We start from the raw sequence: 18,236 nt of genomic DNA, 5'->3' as shown, positions 1-18,236 counted from the left end.
AGTAACAGTGACATCTTTGATTGTCAGCTTTATTCAGGAGATAATGTAAGTAACATGATGTGGTATGTAAAATGTGCTCTTCATAGTTAGAAATCACCTGTGGAGGTGTGTAAGACAGTAGACAAGTAGTTAGCATTATAAATTCCTAAAACCCACATGCATTCTTACGTGACAGATGAGTAAAAGTACTCTTCATGCAGATTTTGTGTCAAGGAAAGGATGTAAGAACTTGAGCTAAGAATGGAGGTTTGCTCTCACAAGCAATGTGATCTGCCCCAGGGGAGCTGTGTGTCCTTATCTGTGTGCAGCAGCAGGAGTAGCTGAGATTGTCTGGAGGGCAAGCAAACTGCAATGATTCTTTAAAACAAGGATGGTGAGAGAGGGAATCGAGTTTTGGCTTCTCTGGGCTCTAATTGGAGAGAGAGGGGTTGATCTGACAGGGCTGGTAGTACCCTGAAACTGGGGGGGGAGGCTGCTTTTGATATGCAGTTCTTGGAGAGGTGGAGGGCACCATTTCTGTGCCACTCCCACAGACTGCATTTCTGGTGGGAATCTTCCCTTCTCACCTCGGTGTCATGAAGTGTGAGGTTCTGATGGAAAATGTTTGACTTCTACTGAGTTGGTAGCCATTAAAACAGCGTTTTGGAGTTTTTTCTTGCCTTTTAGCATCATCCTGTTCTGTCACTTCTGTCATTCCTGTTTCTGCATGGTTTAATTTCTACTATTTCTGTTCACCCCATGGCATGCCACTCTTCCCCTTTGTTTTTCAGCTAGCTACCTGTGAAGACTGAGTGTTCTGTCATATGTCTTCTGATGCAGCTCATAAACAAGACATTCTTATTTTCAAGCTAGATATCTTAGTTTGGGATTTTTAAACGCTACAAAGATGAAGTATTAGGAATTATGGTTGGATGTGAGTCGAAGTGGTTGCAGGTGGATTAATCGCTTTGTCTGGCTTTACTTTTGCTGTGTTTCCCATTGCATTTTGCCTCTTCTCACATCCTTGTTTGCCTCTTGCCTTATGTTTCCTTTATCAATTGTATTGCTGTTCCTTTTTGCTGTTTCATGATCAAAACGGGCAGTTTGGGAGGAGCAAACCATGTGATAATTTTTCCATTGCTTGGAGAAAAGCTGTGTCCAGGGAGAACAGTAAAGCAAAGAGAGTTGAAATTCTCTGGCTGCATAGAAGGGGGAAGCTACGGGCAGGCAGTCTATAAAATGCATCTTTCTTTCTTCACAGTGTCATGCAAGACAGATCAGCTGTGCTGTTTCTGTTAATGCCACGTTATTTTAGTTTAAGAAGCCTGGTTACAGTTGGTCCTGATCACGTTATAGTGTGTTGTACCAGGAACTGCATGGGGTGTTCTGGGGTTCACTAGTACCATGACTCTACCTGGTTGTGTGACGATGTGGGTTTGGTGTGCTGTGGGTGCTGATCTACCTAATGTTGTCTAGCAGAAAGCATCCTGTGCCTAGCAGAACCACTGTGGAACTGGAGCCAGTGAAGTCTATTTTCCTTTCACTGCTGTTCTCTCTTCACGTGTGTCTGATTAGGTTCAGGAAGGCACGCTTTCCTTGTGTGACTGTGTCAATATGCTGTCCCTTGATACATCCGACAGTGCCACCTGTTACAGACCCTTCTTGTGCAGGATGAAAGTTGGTTGTATTTGCAGGTGTTTTTCTTGTAGTGCTTTTTGCCTGAGACCTGACTTCTAACATCTAAGGATGGATGTAAAGACAGACAAAGCACAAGAAGAAAGCTGTATCAAGAAGTGTCCTTTCAAAGTGAATCAAGACCTCAGGGAAATCAGTGTTTTAACCGTATTTTTCTTTGGGGTGAAAGAGGATGGATGCTATTTAACTCTTACTGTCTCTTCCCTGAAAAAAAACCACTGTCCTCTGTAATGTTTATCAGTGACCTGGACGAGACAATGGAGTACACCCAAATTGCAAGTGACACCCTACTGAGCAACAGTCAATATGCTGGAGGCTGCTTATTCAGAGGGACCTGAGTAGGCTGGAGGACAACAGGAACCTCACGGAATTGAGGAAGGAGAAATGCAGTCATGTTGGGAGTTACCACATTCAGTAGCCTGGTAGTGGGGAAGCTGCTGCAGCTGTAGGTTCGTATAAGGCTTCCTAAAAGGCACACGTGCACAATGCATACACAGCTGGTCATACAGATCAGTGCAGGCAGAAAACACGACATACAGGCATAAACAGCATCAGAAGCCTCATCCTGTTCTCCTCCGTGGCTGATCAGGATGAAAGCCCATTAGCAGAGAAGATGCAAATATACAGCATGGGTCCCTCCAGCACCCGGTGGTAGACGCACAGTCTGTCCAGTTGCTGACACCTGGACACATGAACTCCGAGGCCTGCAGACCTGAGCTCCAGTTGCTGGTGCTTGGACCTGCACAGACAGGACAGGCTGCAGTGATCAGGCACCATGCCTGGCCAGAGAAAGCATGTTGACCAGCAGTCTGTTTACAAGTCGATGCCACTTCCATCCCTTTTTCTCTCTCTTTTCCTGTGCTTGTTCCTCTCCAGTCCACCGTGTTCTCTCCCTTTCCCAGCCTTCAGTCTTTCCCCTAAATATCACTTAAGTCTTGTGTACAGTCCCCAGATGCTCTTCTGCACCATTCAGTAGCGAGTTCCCTGGCCCTGTAGGCATTAATCCCCCTCAGGGGCCTGGAGACAGGTGAAGAGAAGCTGAGGGAGCTGGGCTTGTTCAGCCTGAAGGAAAGAGGGCCAAACCTTGCAGGCGCACTTCACAGGAGTTTATCAGTACCTACAGGGAAGTCACTGGGGTGATGCAGTCAGGCTCTTTCCAGTGGTGTGTGGCTGGAATATAAGACAGCAAGGGATGTAAGTTGAAATAAGAGGTTCCAACTAGGCACAAGGAAACACTTTTTCTCATGAGGACAGGTGGGCATTAGAACAAGTTGCCCTGAGAGACTGTGCAGCCTTCCAGCCCTTGGAGGTTTTGGAGGCTCAGCTGGGTAAAGCCTCAGAGCTGACACTGCTGTGAGCAAGAGGGTGGGCTGGAGACCTCCTGAGGTCTGTTCTAACCTGACTTACTCTGTTTCTCTAAAAGTTGCTGCTAATTTGTAAATAAATAAATTCTGAATGATTTTCTCTGTTTGTGTCTAAACTTAAAAATAATGTAATAATCTGTATTTTAATTCTGCATTTTGCAGTCCTCTTCCATCTGTTGATGACACTTTGGTCATTTGGTAGTCTAGTAAAATAATTCAGTTCCTGAATAACTCCTTTCACAAATCCCAAAAGTTGTTTAAAATTTGCTATTATTAGTGAATTCCTTGGTTTGTGTCAGTCTTTTTTTTTCTTTTAATAGAATGCTAGCATTAGAAACTAGAATTTGTGTCCATATTGCCTTTTAAAAGTGTTTTTAAAAGTGATTTTAAAAGTGTTACAACATTGTGGACAAGTTTTAAATAAGTTAAGCTATTTGTTGCAATATTATAAGTAGTAGTTGGAATGTGCTGGTGTGGCATACTATTGTATGCTGGATTTTTTTCAGAGAATCAAGTATGTACCACCAGTACTTGAGGTATAAGTGGTAAGGTAAATTCTGTTCTAGGACTTCTAAACTAGGGCTTCTTACATTGTAACTACGTGATTAAATACATGCATCTGTTAATTGAATGCCAGGAATGAGCACAGTAAAGTGGAAATAGAAATACTGTTTTGCTTTTCAACCCTGCTCAAGAGGATATGCTTTTGTAGTTGACTGTGGCCTTTTTTGAGAGGGGGAAATTCCTGGCTGAAAAATCATCCTATTCTGTAGTACACGTTGGTTACCCTATTTGTACAGTAGAGATTCAAAATTACAGTGGTCTGCTTCCTGGACCAGTGTCAGAACAACACGGTTGGACTAAGATCAGTGATGTGAGCCAAGTACTTGGAAAATATCCAGGCCTAGATACTGATGTTGCATACCAATGGGAATCTGGAACGAGAAGTCTCGGGCATACACGCACTTTGACAGTGACGTTCACTTGCTGACGCATGAGGGCTGTGGCTGTGCTGTGGGCTAGGTGCAGTAGCACAAAACATTCACATAGCTGAGACTTCCAGCACCAAGAGTTTGCGCATACTTTGACTACTATTTAATCAGAGCTCTGTTGGTTCAGTGCATAAAAACCTCTTAAGATTTTTTTTTTTTCATGAAAAGTTGATGGTGCTTAGTAGATGACTTTGCAGTCGTGACACCCTTAAAAAAGTATTGGCATACTGCCTTGAAACAGTAATGTGCGAGTTTGTGAGCTTGCTTGCTTTTATGGTTAGTGTGGCATAAATAGCACAGGTGGAGACCAGAATGTAAATTGCTGAGAGTTTGCTCCTTCTGGGATGTACAGGATCATAGCATTAGCAAGATGGTTCTATTGATATACTCACAGAAATTGGAGTGTTTGTGACTTCCTCAAGGAGCTTCTTTTGCTGTCAAAGATTAAAAAAAAAAAAAAAAAAAATCATTATGATGTTTACGGATTGATCAGTCCAAACTCTTTTAGTGATCACTTCCATCTTAATCTAAGGGAGTAATATATCCTCATCTGATGCCATCACTGCAGCAAAGGATTAAAGAAACCATTTTGTTTTTCTGTAACTATTAGCTATGCAGAGTTTTACTTGAAAGTCCAAAAGAAAAGAATAGCGTTAGTGTCGTGGTTCCGCTCGAGTGGGCAGCCGAGCTCCACCACAGCCGCTCTCTCACTCCCCCTCCTCAAAGAGGAATGGGGAGAAAATATGTGAAAAGGGCTCAAGGATTGAGACAAGGACGAGAAAATCACGCAATAATTATTGTAACGGGCAAAACAGACTCGGCATAAGGAGATAGTAAGATTTATTGTCTACAACTAACAAGCGAGAGAAGTGAGAAAACAAAGGAAAAAAAAAACAAAAGCACCTTCCCCCCCCATCCACCCTCTTCCACCTCCTCCCCCCGAGCGGCGCAGGGGAACGGGGGAATGGGGGTTATGGTCAGTCTACAGCACTTCTTCTCTGCCGCTCCTTCTCGGTCACTCTCGTCCCCTGTGCTGTGGGGTCCCACCCACGGGATGCAGTCCTTGATGAACTGATCCGGCGTGGGCTTCCCACAGGCAGCAGCTCTTCCAGAACTGCTCCAGATATGGGTCCGTACCACGGGGTCCATCCCTCAGGAGAAAACTGCTCCAACCTGGCTCCCCTACGGGCAGCAGCTCCTGCCAGATCACCTGCTCCTGCGTGGGCTCCTCTCCACGGGCTACAGGTCCGGCCCGGAATCTGCTCCGGCAGGGGTCTTCCACAGGCGGCAGCCTCCATCAGTGCAGGGCCACCTGCTCCACCGTGGTCTCCTCCACGGGCTGCAGCGTGGAACCCTGCTCCACCGTGGTACTCCATGGGCTGCAGGGGGACATCCTGCTTCACCATGGTCCTCACCACAGGCCGCAGGGGACTTCTGCTCCGGCGCCTGGAGCACCTCTCCCCCTCCTTCTACACTGACCTTGGTGCGAGGCTGTTCTCCCACTCCCTTGACTCTCCCGGCTGCTGTGTGGCGCAGCGTTTTTTCCCTGTCTTAAATATGCTCTCACAGAGGCGCAAAACAACATCGCTTATTGGCTCGGATCTGGAAAACAATGGGGCCCTTCCCAAACATGGGGCAGCTTCTAGATCTTTCTCACAGAAACCACCCCTATGGCTCCCTGCTACCAAAACCTTGCCACGTAAACCCACTACATTCCACCCCTCGCCTCTGTTAAAAGCATATTTAAGACTACTCACAACATACTCTCACTTTACAATTATCACAACAACCTTCACAAAATTCACTTAAATCAAAACAAAAAAGAATTCACCACACCAAAATAAACATAACATCATCACAGCACCGACAAGGTGGACATTTTACACACACACCACCCCTCGTCCCTTCACCACACTAACATCTCACAGTTACTGCTTTCTTAAATTCTTCACAACTTGTACATTCCTAACAATCATCCTGCACATATTTTTGCCCGTTACTTCTACTAACTATCATCCTTATCTCAAATTCCTTGAGCCCCACGTTGGGCGCCAAAAAAGACTGTCGTGGTTCCGCTCGAGTGGGCAGCCGAGCTCCACCACAGCCGCTCTCTCACTCCCCCTCCTCAAAGAGGAATGGGGAGAAAATATGTGAAAAGGGCTCAAGGATTGAGACAAGGACGAGAAAATCACGCAATAATTATTGTAACGGGCAAAACAGACTCGGCATAAGGAGATAGTAAGATTTATTGTCTACAACTAACAAGCGAGAGAAGTGAGAAAACAAAGGAAAAAAAAAACAAAAGCACCTTCCCCCCCCATCCACCCTCTTCCACCTCCTCCCCCCGAGCGGCGCAGGGGAACGGGGGAATGGGGGTTATGGTCAGTCTACAGCACTTCTTCTCTGCCGCTCCTTCTCGGTCACTCTCGTCCCCTGTGCTGTGGGGTCCCACCCACGGGATGCAGTCCTTGATGAACTGATCCGGCGTGGGCTTCCCACAGGCAGCAGCTCTTCCAGAACTGCTCCAGATATGGGTCCGTACCACGGGGTCCATCCCTCAGGAGAAAACTGCTCCAACCTGGCTCCCCTACGGGCAGCAGCTCCTGCCAGATCACCTGCTCCTGCGTGGGCTCCTCTCCACGGGCTACAGGTCCGGCCCGGAATCTGCTCCGGCAGGGGTCTTCCACAGGCGGCAGCCTCCATCAGTGCAGGGCCACCTGCTCCACCGTGGTCTCCTCCACGGGCTGCAGCGTGGAACCCTGCTCCACCGTGGTACTCCATGGGCTGCAGGGGGACATCCTGCTTCACCATGGTCCTCACCACAGGCCGCAGGGGACTTCTGCTCCGGCGCCTGGAGCACCTCTCCCCCTCCTTCTACACTGACCTTGGTGCGAGGCTGTTCTCCCACTCCCTTGACTCTCCCGGCTGCTGTGTGGCGCAGCGTTTTTTCCCTGTCTTAAATATGCTCTCACAGAGGCGCAAAACAACATCGCTTATTGGCTCGGATCTGGAAAACAATGGGGCCCTTCCCAAACATGGGGCAGCTTCTAGATCTTTCTCACAGAAACCACCCCTATGGCTCCCTGCTACCAAAACCTTGCCACGTAAACCCACTACAGTTAGACATGTGTTTTGATATTTAGCAGCACTCGAAGTTACTTATTAAGCTCTTGTATAGGACCACAAAGATTGTTTACTGACATCTTGGACACATAAAGTATAGAGTGAAAGTAAGGTCTGTAGTGTCCTTTATGTTATTTATTTTTTTAACTTAAGATCTTTATAAAGTTCTAGTTTTCTGCTATCTACTGAGCACAGGCTCCACATCAAGCTATCCTAACATGCTGGGCTGTATACTGACTTCTGAAGGTATATATTCATTTCTGAGGTCTACCTTTCCAGATTTTGTTTTGATGGGAACTGTAAGCTGCTTCAGAGTTGCATGGCAGTATAAAGAAGCCCGCATTTTTTTCCCAGTAAAAAGGAAGATGACAATTTTTTTATTTGTCTTGGCAAAAGAGAGATTTTGCTTTAGAGAACCTGTTCTATGCATTTCTAATCTTGATTCTATCACCATGCTTGAATATTTTAAGGCTGGGTGGGAATCTGCAGTAATCGTCATCTTCTATTGATGGTCTTCCTTTTTTTGTCCTTTCTCTTTCAGATTTAGCATTGGAATCTAATCCATCTGATCATCCTAGAGCAAGCACAATTTTCCTTAGCAAGTCTCAAACAGATGGTAAGCTAAGTTCTTTCCAATTAAAGTGGGGAAGAAAACTGGAAAAAAATAATTGCCTATTTTAGTTATACACCTCAAGAATACCTGAATTAATTTAATTCTTTCAAAGCACAGGCTTAGTAACTTACACTTTTACACAGAAATGTGTTCATAGGCTATTTACTTAACACTTAAAAAATACTTGTTATTTCAAATAGCAGGAGATTTCAGAAGCTGGATTCCAGTAATCTGAGGGAACAAGGCTTTATCACTTCACTAATGTAACTCAAGCTTCAAGAAGTAGTTTTGTAGTTTTTTTTTTTATGACCCAAGGACTTCTTAAAAAGTTTAAAAAGAATGAATAGTAAGGAATAGTAAACCTAAACCATCAGTCTTCATCGGTTACTTTTGAATATGTTGTTTTAAAATGTTTGAATAGTTTCCATAGCATAATTACTCTTGATTACTGTTTTTAATAACAGGGATATATTGGGATTTCCAGTTCCCTTGCAGATCCTTTATTTAAATCAGAAAGCCAATTTTGAACAATTACTATAGCTATTTATAACTACTGTACTGTAGCTATGTTAAAAAGCAGAGGCATTTTCATATTGCATAAATTAAAAATTATTTTTACTGTATTAAAATTTGAAGTTGCAACTGAAGAGGAGTTTAAGATACTAGTTTAAGAATGCTTCTGTACTGTTTTATAGCTGGTTCTTGTTTGAAGCATTTTCCTAAGCTAGTGTTATGCTTGGGTTGATGGAAAGCTACAGTGTGTCTTCCACCTTGGCATAGCTTTGCCACAGAAAAGTAGTATTATTTTGACAGGTCTGTCACTTGCAGTCCTGCTGATACTGTTATTGCAAGTAGTAAAATTGTCAGTTATATCAACTTCACAATGTTCAGATAATCTCTAAGCAGTGGAAACAAGCAACAGCATGATTCACCAGAAAAGATGATACCAAGGAAATGTAGGCCTCTTTTCTAGAGGTCTCTTAGTGTCAGCCTTCAGACAGAAGGATCTGACCTGCCGATTTCAGGCTCCTTATTGGCAAGCTCTGTTTAAGTTGCAGCTACAAGTTGATGTAGTTCTTGAACGTTGTAGTGTAGTTTCATTGAGTAGTCTTTAACTTTCAAACTATATGAATGTCCTTGTTGAGAGTAGTATTGCTTTTAAACAGATTCAGTATTCCTCAATTATAATGTACTGAAATGTGTATGCTTGTATTCATGCAGAAAAATGGTCTGCTAGGTGAGTTAATAGCTATTAAACTACTCTCTGAAGTTCATATTAGTTGGATGAATTGTGTTTTACAGGGTATTTTTTACCAACAAATCAAGCATAAGGATTTATTTTGTAATTTCACTGGATCTTCTTTAGTTAAACTTCCGTAGGATCAGTAGAATTAATATCCTTAAGTTCTCTCTCACTGAGATGTTATCATAATCATGAGATTTTTTATTTATTTTTTTATTTTTTAAAAAAACAAAGACTAAATTTTGACATTCTCTTCAATTTGTTATTTTTTGAAATGTGTAAGAGAATGTGTCCTTCTTACAAGTGGTAATAATTTAAGGTCAAAAGGTTGGAGCAGGAGGTACAGTTACCTGTCCAGGCTGGCCACATTTGTATAGGTTGTTTCACTTTTAAAACTACCTGTGCAACTCTCAGCTGTCATCTAACAACAGTGTTTTGTTTCACTGCTATTGTTACAGCTGGGAGCTAGTCCTTGATATTTTCTTTAAGTCTGACAGTCTGAGGTGATTAAATAAAATGGTTGCAGTTACCTGATAAATACCTACTTGTAATTTGTGCCAGCATCGTCTTTGTAGTGAAATAACTTTTTACCTTCTGCTGTCTAATGGGAAGAGAGAGAACATGTACATAAGGCACTTCGGTTCCTTCTTAGGTGTCTTTGGCAAATTGGCTATGTGGTGGTTTTACTTCTCTTCGCTAAGTGGTTGCTGTTTGATATTAGACATTATCTATTCAAACTATCTTAAAATCACCCAGCTTGTCATAGTGACTAACATCTGTTCAATGCTGAGATGTTTTCCTGTCAGTGTGATGGGCAGTAGTTATTCCGCAACATACATGTGGAAAGCTGGAAGTAGTGCGTAGTTTGCTAGGTTGATAAAATTTCACATTTTTGCTCAAAATTTACTTCTCTAGAGATCTAACAGTCAAATTAGAAACTTCTAATGCTCACGTACTTCGGAAGACTAGGTTAATAGGATGACTTGATTGAATGTAAATCAGGATTCTATTTTAGAAAAGTTCACATTCTTTCTCCATTTTTCTAGTGAGAGAGAAGAGGAAGAGTAACCACATCAACCATGTAAGTAAAATTCTTAGAGAAACAACTGTGGTAGTTGTATGTGTATGGCCCTGCATACATTCTAAGTCATTCTTAGCAAGATAAAAATTAATTATCTTTGCCCATCTTTAAAAATAAAAAATAAATAAGCAGGCATAGTATTACAGAGCATAGAGTAGCTAATGACAAAAGAATAATAACGGCTTTCTCTTTTATCAGTCTTAAGCATTTCAAAACAGTAAGGAATAAAATACAAGTCAAACTGCCTATGTTGGTATTTAAAACAAATAAAACTGGATTAATTTCTCAGCTGAGATGACAAGTCTTAAACAACTTACTGTTTGAGCATCACTGTAAGGCTTATTGTAATGAACATTCAGCATAAAAAAAGAATGAAGAACAAACAGTATCATCAGCATGAACAAATAATAAGCTATTAGCTTTAAAGTTTGAAAATATGCTCTAAGCTGCTTCTGCACATGGATATTTTTCTTTGATGTGACTTATCTTCCATCTTTTTTATTAATAAGTGGATAAAATAATGACTAGTAATGGAACATACTAAAACAAAGTTTAAAAGTGCTGCCTAGCAGAAGTGTCTACTGATAAGTTACTAGTAAGATAATATTTCAAATGTATTTAATACAGTTATGGGGTTATCCAGCCCTCCCTCCTTATAATACCAGCTTTAGTCTGCCAGCACCAAGGTGAACTGTGATTGGATTGTTTTTGGTGGTAGTTCTAGACATGGCTTTTAAAAATATGGCTGCAGAGACTAATACATCTTGAATTGCTAGATTAAAACTCTTCTCTCGATTATGATGATATATCTGAGTTCAAGGAATTCTCTAAAAATGCTCAGGGAAGCCTGAGTTAGTGTTACAATAACATAGGAAAATTTCTTAAAGTATAAAATCTACAGCATTAAGACAGGTGACAAAATAGAACAGTTGTTTATTTCCAGATTTCAGATGCTAACCAAGACATGACTGAAGAGAGCAAATGTTAGGGAGAGGTTTACTTTTTTCTAATATATAAAAGAACTCAAAACACAAAACTGTCTATACAGGAAGAGATATTGGATAACTAGAAATGTAAAGGAGTAAGATGTGGTGTAAAGAAAGGGAGAAAATGATGATGGATATAAAAAGAAAAAAAATCTAAGAAAATCTTATAAGGGAAAGGCCGAGACCAAATCTGGCAAGAGTAGAGTGAAAGAACTGAGAAAATCAAAGGACTTGGCTGCTTTAGCTGCAGCTAATTCTGCTGAAAATTACTCATCTAAAAATATGTATATTACAAGGGATAGCTTATAAGCCAATTTTGCACAAAGGCTTATTCTGAGCAACTTGATGGCTATGAGGTAGCTTACACACCAGGAGCAATCATCTACAAAGACCTCTCAGTAGCTACTTTAGCTGTAAAGCTGGTATTCACTGTGGTTAAACCAAAGCTTACAAAATCAGTCTTTTTGAATTTATTTCCTGTTGTTTTCTTTTCCTCCTCCCAAAGGTTTCTCCAGGGCAGCTTACGAAAAAATACAGCTCATGCTCAACAATATTTATAGATGACAGCACGGTCAGTCAACCTAATCTTAGAAGCACAATAAAGTGGTAAGAGCCATTTATTATCAATAACGGGCTTAGTAACACACTGCTAAGTTTATTTGGGATTTTTGTGGTGGTGTCTGTTCCAAAGGTAGTCTCACACTTCAGCGATGGGAGCATTATTCAAGTTGGTCATGGAAAAGGTGTAGAGGTCTAGTTAATTAAATGACTGCTGAAGTGGACTTTCTTTTCCCTTTTCTTTTTTCCCTTCCCCTTCCTTTTTTTCTTTTGTTACAGAGCTAATGTATCATATTTCAGAGTAGTTGTCATACACTTGAGAAACTGAACCAGTGTTGAAATGTGTAAGCATTTTGATTTTAAAACTGTGTATTGGGGTGAGTTCAGAGTCTTCAAATTCAAAGCCACATCAATAAACTGTAGATCTGGGAAAACTTGAAGTGTATTTTGTATGGAGTTTCAGGAAAAGTTTCTACAACTGTTTGCTACTTCCTGGTGGTATTAGTCTGCCCTCTAGTTGTGGATAACAGTATATTGCTGGCTTTGATTTTAGTTCTAGTGCCCATTTCTTCCTGGTATGTTTCTTATGTTAGATGGGTGAGTTCGACAGTTAGTTGTCTTGGTTCTCCAGTAGAAATGGCGGTTTTAGCTGTTGTTCTGGATACCACAGAGACTGTTCTTCTCATCTGGAATACTCTACATGAGAAGTGCTTGAAGGGAAAGGAAGGTACAACAGCTTCAGGCCCAGAAAGCTTTACTGTCTTAACAGTTTAGTAGAGTTTGGAAATATCTAAGATGATTTTTTGCTTTCAAATTTGGTTTCAGACAAAGGTATCTAGTGTGTTATTTATCTTTTTTTTTTTTTTTTTTTTTTTAAAGAAGAACAAATGTAAAAGATAGTGCTGATGCAGTTTTGAAGTAGCATACAGTTGGCAATAGATCAGTGCTTGTCCATGATGATTTCCTGTGATGGCAGTATTCCTGTTGTCACTGTGAATATCTGAAATTTGTCCGCAGTAAATGAGTGTCAACACTGGCGAGCAGATGAGTGTCAACACTGGCATTCTTTATTTTGCAATTTAAAAAAAAAAAAAATCTTAAATTAGACAGCCAGAGATACAGAGTTGAAACATAAGCAGAGTATATGCAACATCAAATAGAACGTCACATTTTAGTTATGAATAGTCCACATTTTCAGTAAATGTCACCTAATCAGGAAATGAAGGTACGTGTTTAAAATCCAGCATAATGTTATTTCTTTCAAGGCACAAATATCTCTACATCAAATGTAAAAGTAGTTTGGCTAGCAAGTCTGATTTGGCTAGTTTTTCTTCAGGCAGGTAAGGATCAGAAATGGGGTAACGGGTATTCAGGAATGTGGGAGGATGCTAATAGATTATGGGTTCTGAACAGTTTGCCCTGAACAACTTTTGCATCAGAATAATCTGCACAGGATATGCTACAATATGCTTTGTTAAAACTGTATTTTTCTCCTTTTTTTTTTTTTGTAGTGTAACATTAGCAATATTCTACCACATAAAGAACAGGTGAGTGTGCTCTTCTTTCTTTTTTTTTTTTTTTTTTTGAGCCAGGGATATGGTCTTGGTTATTTCAGTAACAGCCAGTTATAAGAGTTGAAAAAAATCTGGTAACTTCATGATGTATCTGCTTCCTCTTCGTACCCCTTTTTGAGTTGATACGCAAAGGTCCATAATACACCTATCCAATGACACGTGCTTCAAAGCAAAAAAAGTCAAAACAGAGGGAGTGAGGAAAATACACTTAACTCACCACGCGTCAGCCTTTGGACTTGGGTTAGCTGTACCTCTGAATACAGAGGTACAGATCAGTTTTGATATGTGAAGGAACACACTATCCCATGTACAAATAACCATTGCCATTATAGCTAATTACAGCATGTGCTTCAAAATTGCAGCTGTCTTTTTTGAAATAATGATATTAATGACATGGTTTCACATTTTAAAGGAGAACTGTACTAAGTATAATGTGAACTATGGCTTCTGTATTTAGAAATTCAATTTGACTTCCTGGTGAGAATGTGGATAACTTCACTGTTCAGCTTGTTAAATATTCAGTTGTAAGATCTTACCATTAAATGCTTTGCAAAAATGCAACATAATTTCACGCATTGTTCTAGGAAAAGATGAACTATAAAATATGTTCCTTTATTCTTTAATAAATAATACTTTTTAGTGGAGCATAGCATTACCAATTAAGTCTTGTTGTTAAAACATAGATTTTTACTTTGTAGAGATTCCGACAGATCATTGGATATTTTTGATGAAAAATCTCATCCTCTCACAGTAAGTGTAGCTTTTTTTGATCCTCTGAATGTGTATTAATATACATTTTTTTGAAAAATCTTGTTCCATAGAACTTATAAAAAAAAAAAAAAAGTCTTAGCACCAGGTCAAAAGCAAATTGATGGTAAGTTTTATCTTTATACATAAAATACAGTGCAGATGGTGTCTGCTGGATTTCTGATATCAACAAGATCACGAACAGAAACTAGTCTTTCTGAATATTACAATGTATGTTTGGTTTTCTCTGCATTATCTGAATCTGTCTACATGAATCAGCATGTGCTTGCTTTATATACTTTTCATACCAGAGCTGTCTTGTCTGACTCCTTCCTTTTTCCTCTTTTAACGCTACTTTAGTTAAGTCTTAACAATTTATTTGGGAAGACATAGTAGGTATGTTCCTAGCCTTTTAAGGTTGTAAACAGGAGTATTTAATGTGTGAAGCATCACACAGAGTAGGAGACAGCAATCCTTATTTTAAAAGGCAAAAATTTTAAGCCAGTATGTTTAATGCTGTTTGCACTAACATCTAGGAGCATTCAGTATGTGATTCCAACGTAAACGGTTCTGGTATACCTTTTTAGGCAATCTTTAAGATGCAAAACCTCATAGTACAGGCTAGCTCAAGATTGGAGGAGTTTGTGCTTTTCATGTTCAGTTTGAGCACTACTAGCTTTCACTGTCCTGTAGGACAGCTTACTCTATTTTCTTTCACCTGAAATAAATTTAGCAAAGCTATAGTGTCTTTAAAAATTCACAGTTCACTCTGTGACTTATTAGAGTGAATGCAGCTTAATTTAGCTCACCTATTTGGCTTGTTAACAATCAGTTTAAAAAAAAAAATGTTTAAAGTTTTGGTAGAGGTTCATCCATAAACAGGACCTATTGTGCTGGGAATTGTATACTTTAATAAACATAACTGTTGACTCAATCAAAATAATGAATTTCAGAGAAAAGCTATATAGATTTCTTGTATGAAATGTGGCACTTCAAGAAAAATACCTGGTCCAAAACTGTTTTAAGTGCCTCAATCAGTTGATTCATATTGAGAATTATTTATGTAAGATGAACTCCATCCACTTCATCAGACGATTAGTTTTCTTTTTTTAGCAATCTGACATGTTTTGATCAGCTCGTATAGCTCCCCTCCTAATTAGTGAGTAGGAGTAGAGGAAAATCATTGTATCCTTTAGGGAACACTTAAAGGTTTCTTCTATCCTAGTGCAGTACACAGACAGATATGTAGTGTTAAGGCTCTATGTCATACTTTTGAGGGGAAAGGTATAAATTACTTCTTAGTGTCTTTAGCAATAGGGTTTGGGGCCTAGTATCTACGGTTCCTTTAAAGATTAATTGGAAGAAATTTTTGCACAACTTGTCCTCTATAAAGATTCAGTTACAAGGAAGTCCAAATCCAGATAACTATCCGGGCTCTCTTGTCCTTCATTACAAAAGTAACAAACTGCAAGTTACCAGCATCACAGGGCTCAATCACTAATACTGGTCCTAGACTTTTCCTCCTCAGGTCCAGTCAGCAAAAACATGTTTCCATGTGGTTTTGTACTGCACATACTGACAGGTTCTGGAGGTCTCCATTTGCTATTCTGCATGATGCTTTTGTGTTTCAGTCAATTCTAGTATCTTCTTCACTTGTCTCTTTATCACAAGTTTTTAGGTACAAGATCACTAATAGAATGTTGTGCTTCCACCTCAGAAATCTTTATTTTTGGGAACCTGGTGTTGCTCAGGAACAGCTTTGTTCTTTGGGTCTACATGCTTCTAGTATTTCCTTGTTTATTTAGCATGTTGCATCCTTCATTTGTGAGGACCTTAACATCCCCACCAGAGAAGTAATGTGGAAGAGCACAGATGCAAGTTACTGAACTGTGAGTGTAGCTGGGCCTAGATACTTCTGTATCAGTAAATTAAAGGCTATACTTGCAAGTACATTCCCATTGGAGAAAACTAGTGTTCTTGTGAGATCCTTTTATAATGCAAACCCTTTGAATTGGCTTTTAAGTTTGGCTGGATGTAGGAAAAAGAATCTTAAGCACTGACTTATGAGATCTTGTCTACTTGTTGCCTGTTTCTCCTTGCTGGTGAAGGGAGAGAGAGCAGACAATTTATTGCACCGCTTTGGATCCTCTCAGAGGCAAAAGGGGAAAGTATATGTGCCGAGCACTTGTGGTTCTCTTCTGTCCATGAGAACTTGTCTGTGGTCAACAGTATGTTTTTGTGAATAGTAAGCCCCAATGGTAGTGCCAGGATCTGTTGCTGCATGCTGGTTCGTTTTTCAGAGTAATGCTCAGTTATAGGGATAGCATGTCTTCCCACCTCTTTGCTCCCTTACAAAAGCCCTCTATGCTGACTGTTGGTTCTGTAGACAAATTATAAAAGCAAAAAGTTTTAATACATGTGAGCTTGAGTTCAGCCTCAGTCACACAGGGAATTATGCAAGGGGGATTCTGCCCATGTTATTTATAATGTTGGTTAGTGGTCTATTAGAAGGTTGTGTAGACAACTTACCTCTTCTTTTACTTGACACTGTTATCTGGCTATTTTGAACTACAAAGCCACATGAAAATACTTGCTTCTTTGCTTATGACTACCTGTATAACATAAAGTAGCTGTGCTGTTCTCACCTGGTTCTGTATTGCACTATACCTGTAACCTGGAATACAGGTACCAGTCTTGCAGAATAAATGTGCAGAGCTGGAGTTCTTCATTACTCGTTTTAGGATTGTTTTCACAAACTTAATTATTTATAAGCTTTTCTTCTCTTCTGTATTTAGAAATAAATTTAGCATTTAGTATTTAGAAATTTATATTAAAAAAATAGAAATTAGAGTTAGAATTAATTAGAATTAATTTTAAATTAGAAATAATTCAAATTTAGAAATTAAATTTAAATTTAATCTAATTTTATTAGAAATTTAAATTTAGAAATTTAGTATTTAGAAATAAACTTAGTATCGTGTCACAGTTAAATCTAGCTGTTCATTAGCTTTGTCTTTCTGAAATTTCTCAAGAACAAGTCTGATGAAGACAATGTAAGCTACCATCCAGTTCTGCCTGTGATGAAATTATTGAAATGTGTTCCTATGCTTTTCCTCAGCTGAAAAGGGGATCTTGTGAACTTAATCTTGCTTTTTGAAAAGTCAGTTTTTCCCTTGTGTGTATACACCTGTGATTTTCTTAACTTGGAGAAACTTTCAGGGTTTTCTTTTTAACTTTTTTTTTAGTCTGTAAAAAGTTCCATCTGCAATAGTAAGCTCCTTTAATAATGACACTGGTTCATGTTCTTTCCCATTAGTCTTACAGATCAAAAAAGTGTTGACAACACAGACTTTATCAGCTAAATCTATTCCTTTTTTTTGTTTTGTTTTGTTTGCTTTGATTGTAATACTCATTATTGCAAGTCTATTTATTTCTTTCAGTATATGATTTTGTTGTAGCTCTTTGTGACATGAGCATGGCTGTATGAGCTTCTACTTGGTGAGAAGAAATAACTGTGTGTGGCTGTTCTTTACAGTTAATAAAACAAACTTTCAGTAATTCAAAGGACTTTATTTCAGCGGGAAGAAGTTCCAGATGACTACTACAAGCATGACCCTGATCACAAGCACATCTACCGGTTTGTTCGGACACTTTTCAGTGCTGCACAACTGACAGCTGAATGTGCAATAGTGACATTGGTAAGAGATGCCTGATTACTGAAATTTAAGCTTTTAGAATACTTTAGTCCTGTCAGTGAGTGAACTGGGCCAAACCACAGTTTAAATAGTTATAGTACCTCATGAAACCATGTTAATTATGAAGACAGTATACAAACGAGTTAATTGGAAAGATTTCTAAGTAGTCACAGAAGTGGTTAACTTTAAAGGAACTACCTTTCCTGTTTATAAATATGTAATGCTTTATTACTTGTCCAATCAAACATTTGTTTATTTCATAATACGTAACTCGGTGAAGAAGCTTGAAAAGGGCAGATAAAATGGTATAAGATAAACAGCAGGGTATACCAAGACGCGATGCAAAGACATCTTTTATTTCAGAGGTATGGAGGCAAGAGCAGGAGATTTGACCTCATGTTAAGAAAAGTGCACAAATAACACACCCTAAGGGGTTAAGGATCAATACTGCAGGAATTCCATGAGATAAACTTCCTCATTATGTCCTTCAGTCATTGCCACCTCTCTATCTGCCCCCTTTCTTTTCTTTTTTTTGACCTCTTTCCCCAGGTGATGTGGATGTACTTGGAACTTAAGAATACTTGTA

The 18,236-nt window shown here is 39.6% G+C and overlaps 1 protein-coding gene across 10 annotated transcripts in view; it reads left to right on the top strand.

The window, feature by feature from the left end:
* The window catches only part of CCNYL1 (cyclin Y like 1), a 47,321-nt gene that overhangs the window by 17,658 nt on the left and 11,427 nt on the right, over positions 1 to 18,236 (top strand). For all 10 annotated transcript variants that reach the window (XM_084523079.1, XM_084523078.1, XM_084523075.1 and 7 more), the window contains 6 exons: positions 7,695 to 7,769; positions 10,056 to 10,090; positions 11,582 to 11,682; positions 13,146 to 13,181; positions 13,907 to 13,958; positions 17,534 to 17,653. In XM_084523079.1, coding sequence (XP_084379205.1) covers positions 7,695 to 7,769; positions 10,056 to 10,090; positions 11,582 to 11,682; positions 13,146 to 13,181; positions 13,907 to 13,958; positions 17,534 to 17,653 — 419 coding nt within the window. The remainder of the gene's footprint in view (positions 1 to 7,694; positions 7,770 to 10,055; positions 10,091 to 11,581; positions 11,683 to 13,145; positions 13,182 to 13,906; positions 13,959 to 17,533; positions 17,654 to 18,236) is intronic.

The sequence above is a fragment of the Aythya ferina genome (genome assembly GCF_964211825.1).
Source record: "Aythya ferina genome assembly, chromosome: 6".
Lineage (NCBI taxonomy): Eukaryota > Metazoa > Chordata > Aves > Anseriformes > Anatidae > Aythya > Aythya ferina.
Note: the sequence above shows the minus strand (reverse complement) of the source record. Positions and strands in the feature narration are given on the sequence as shown.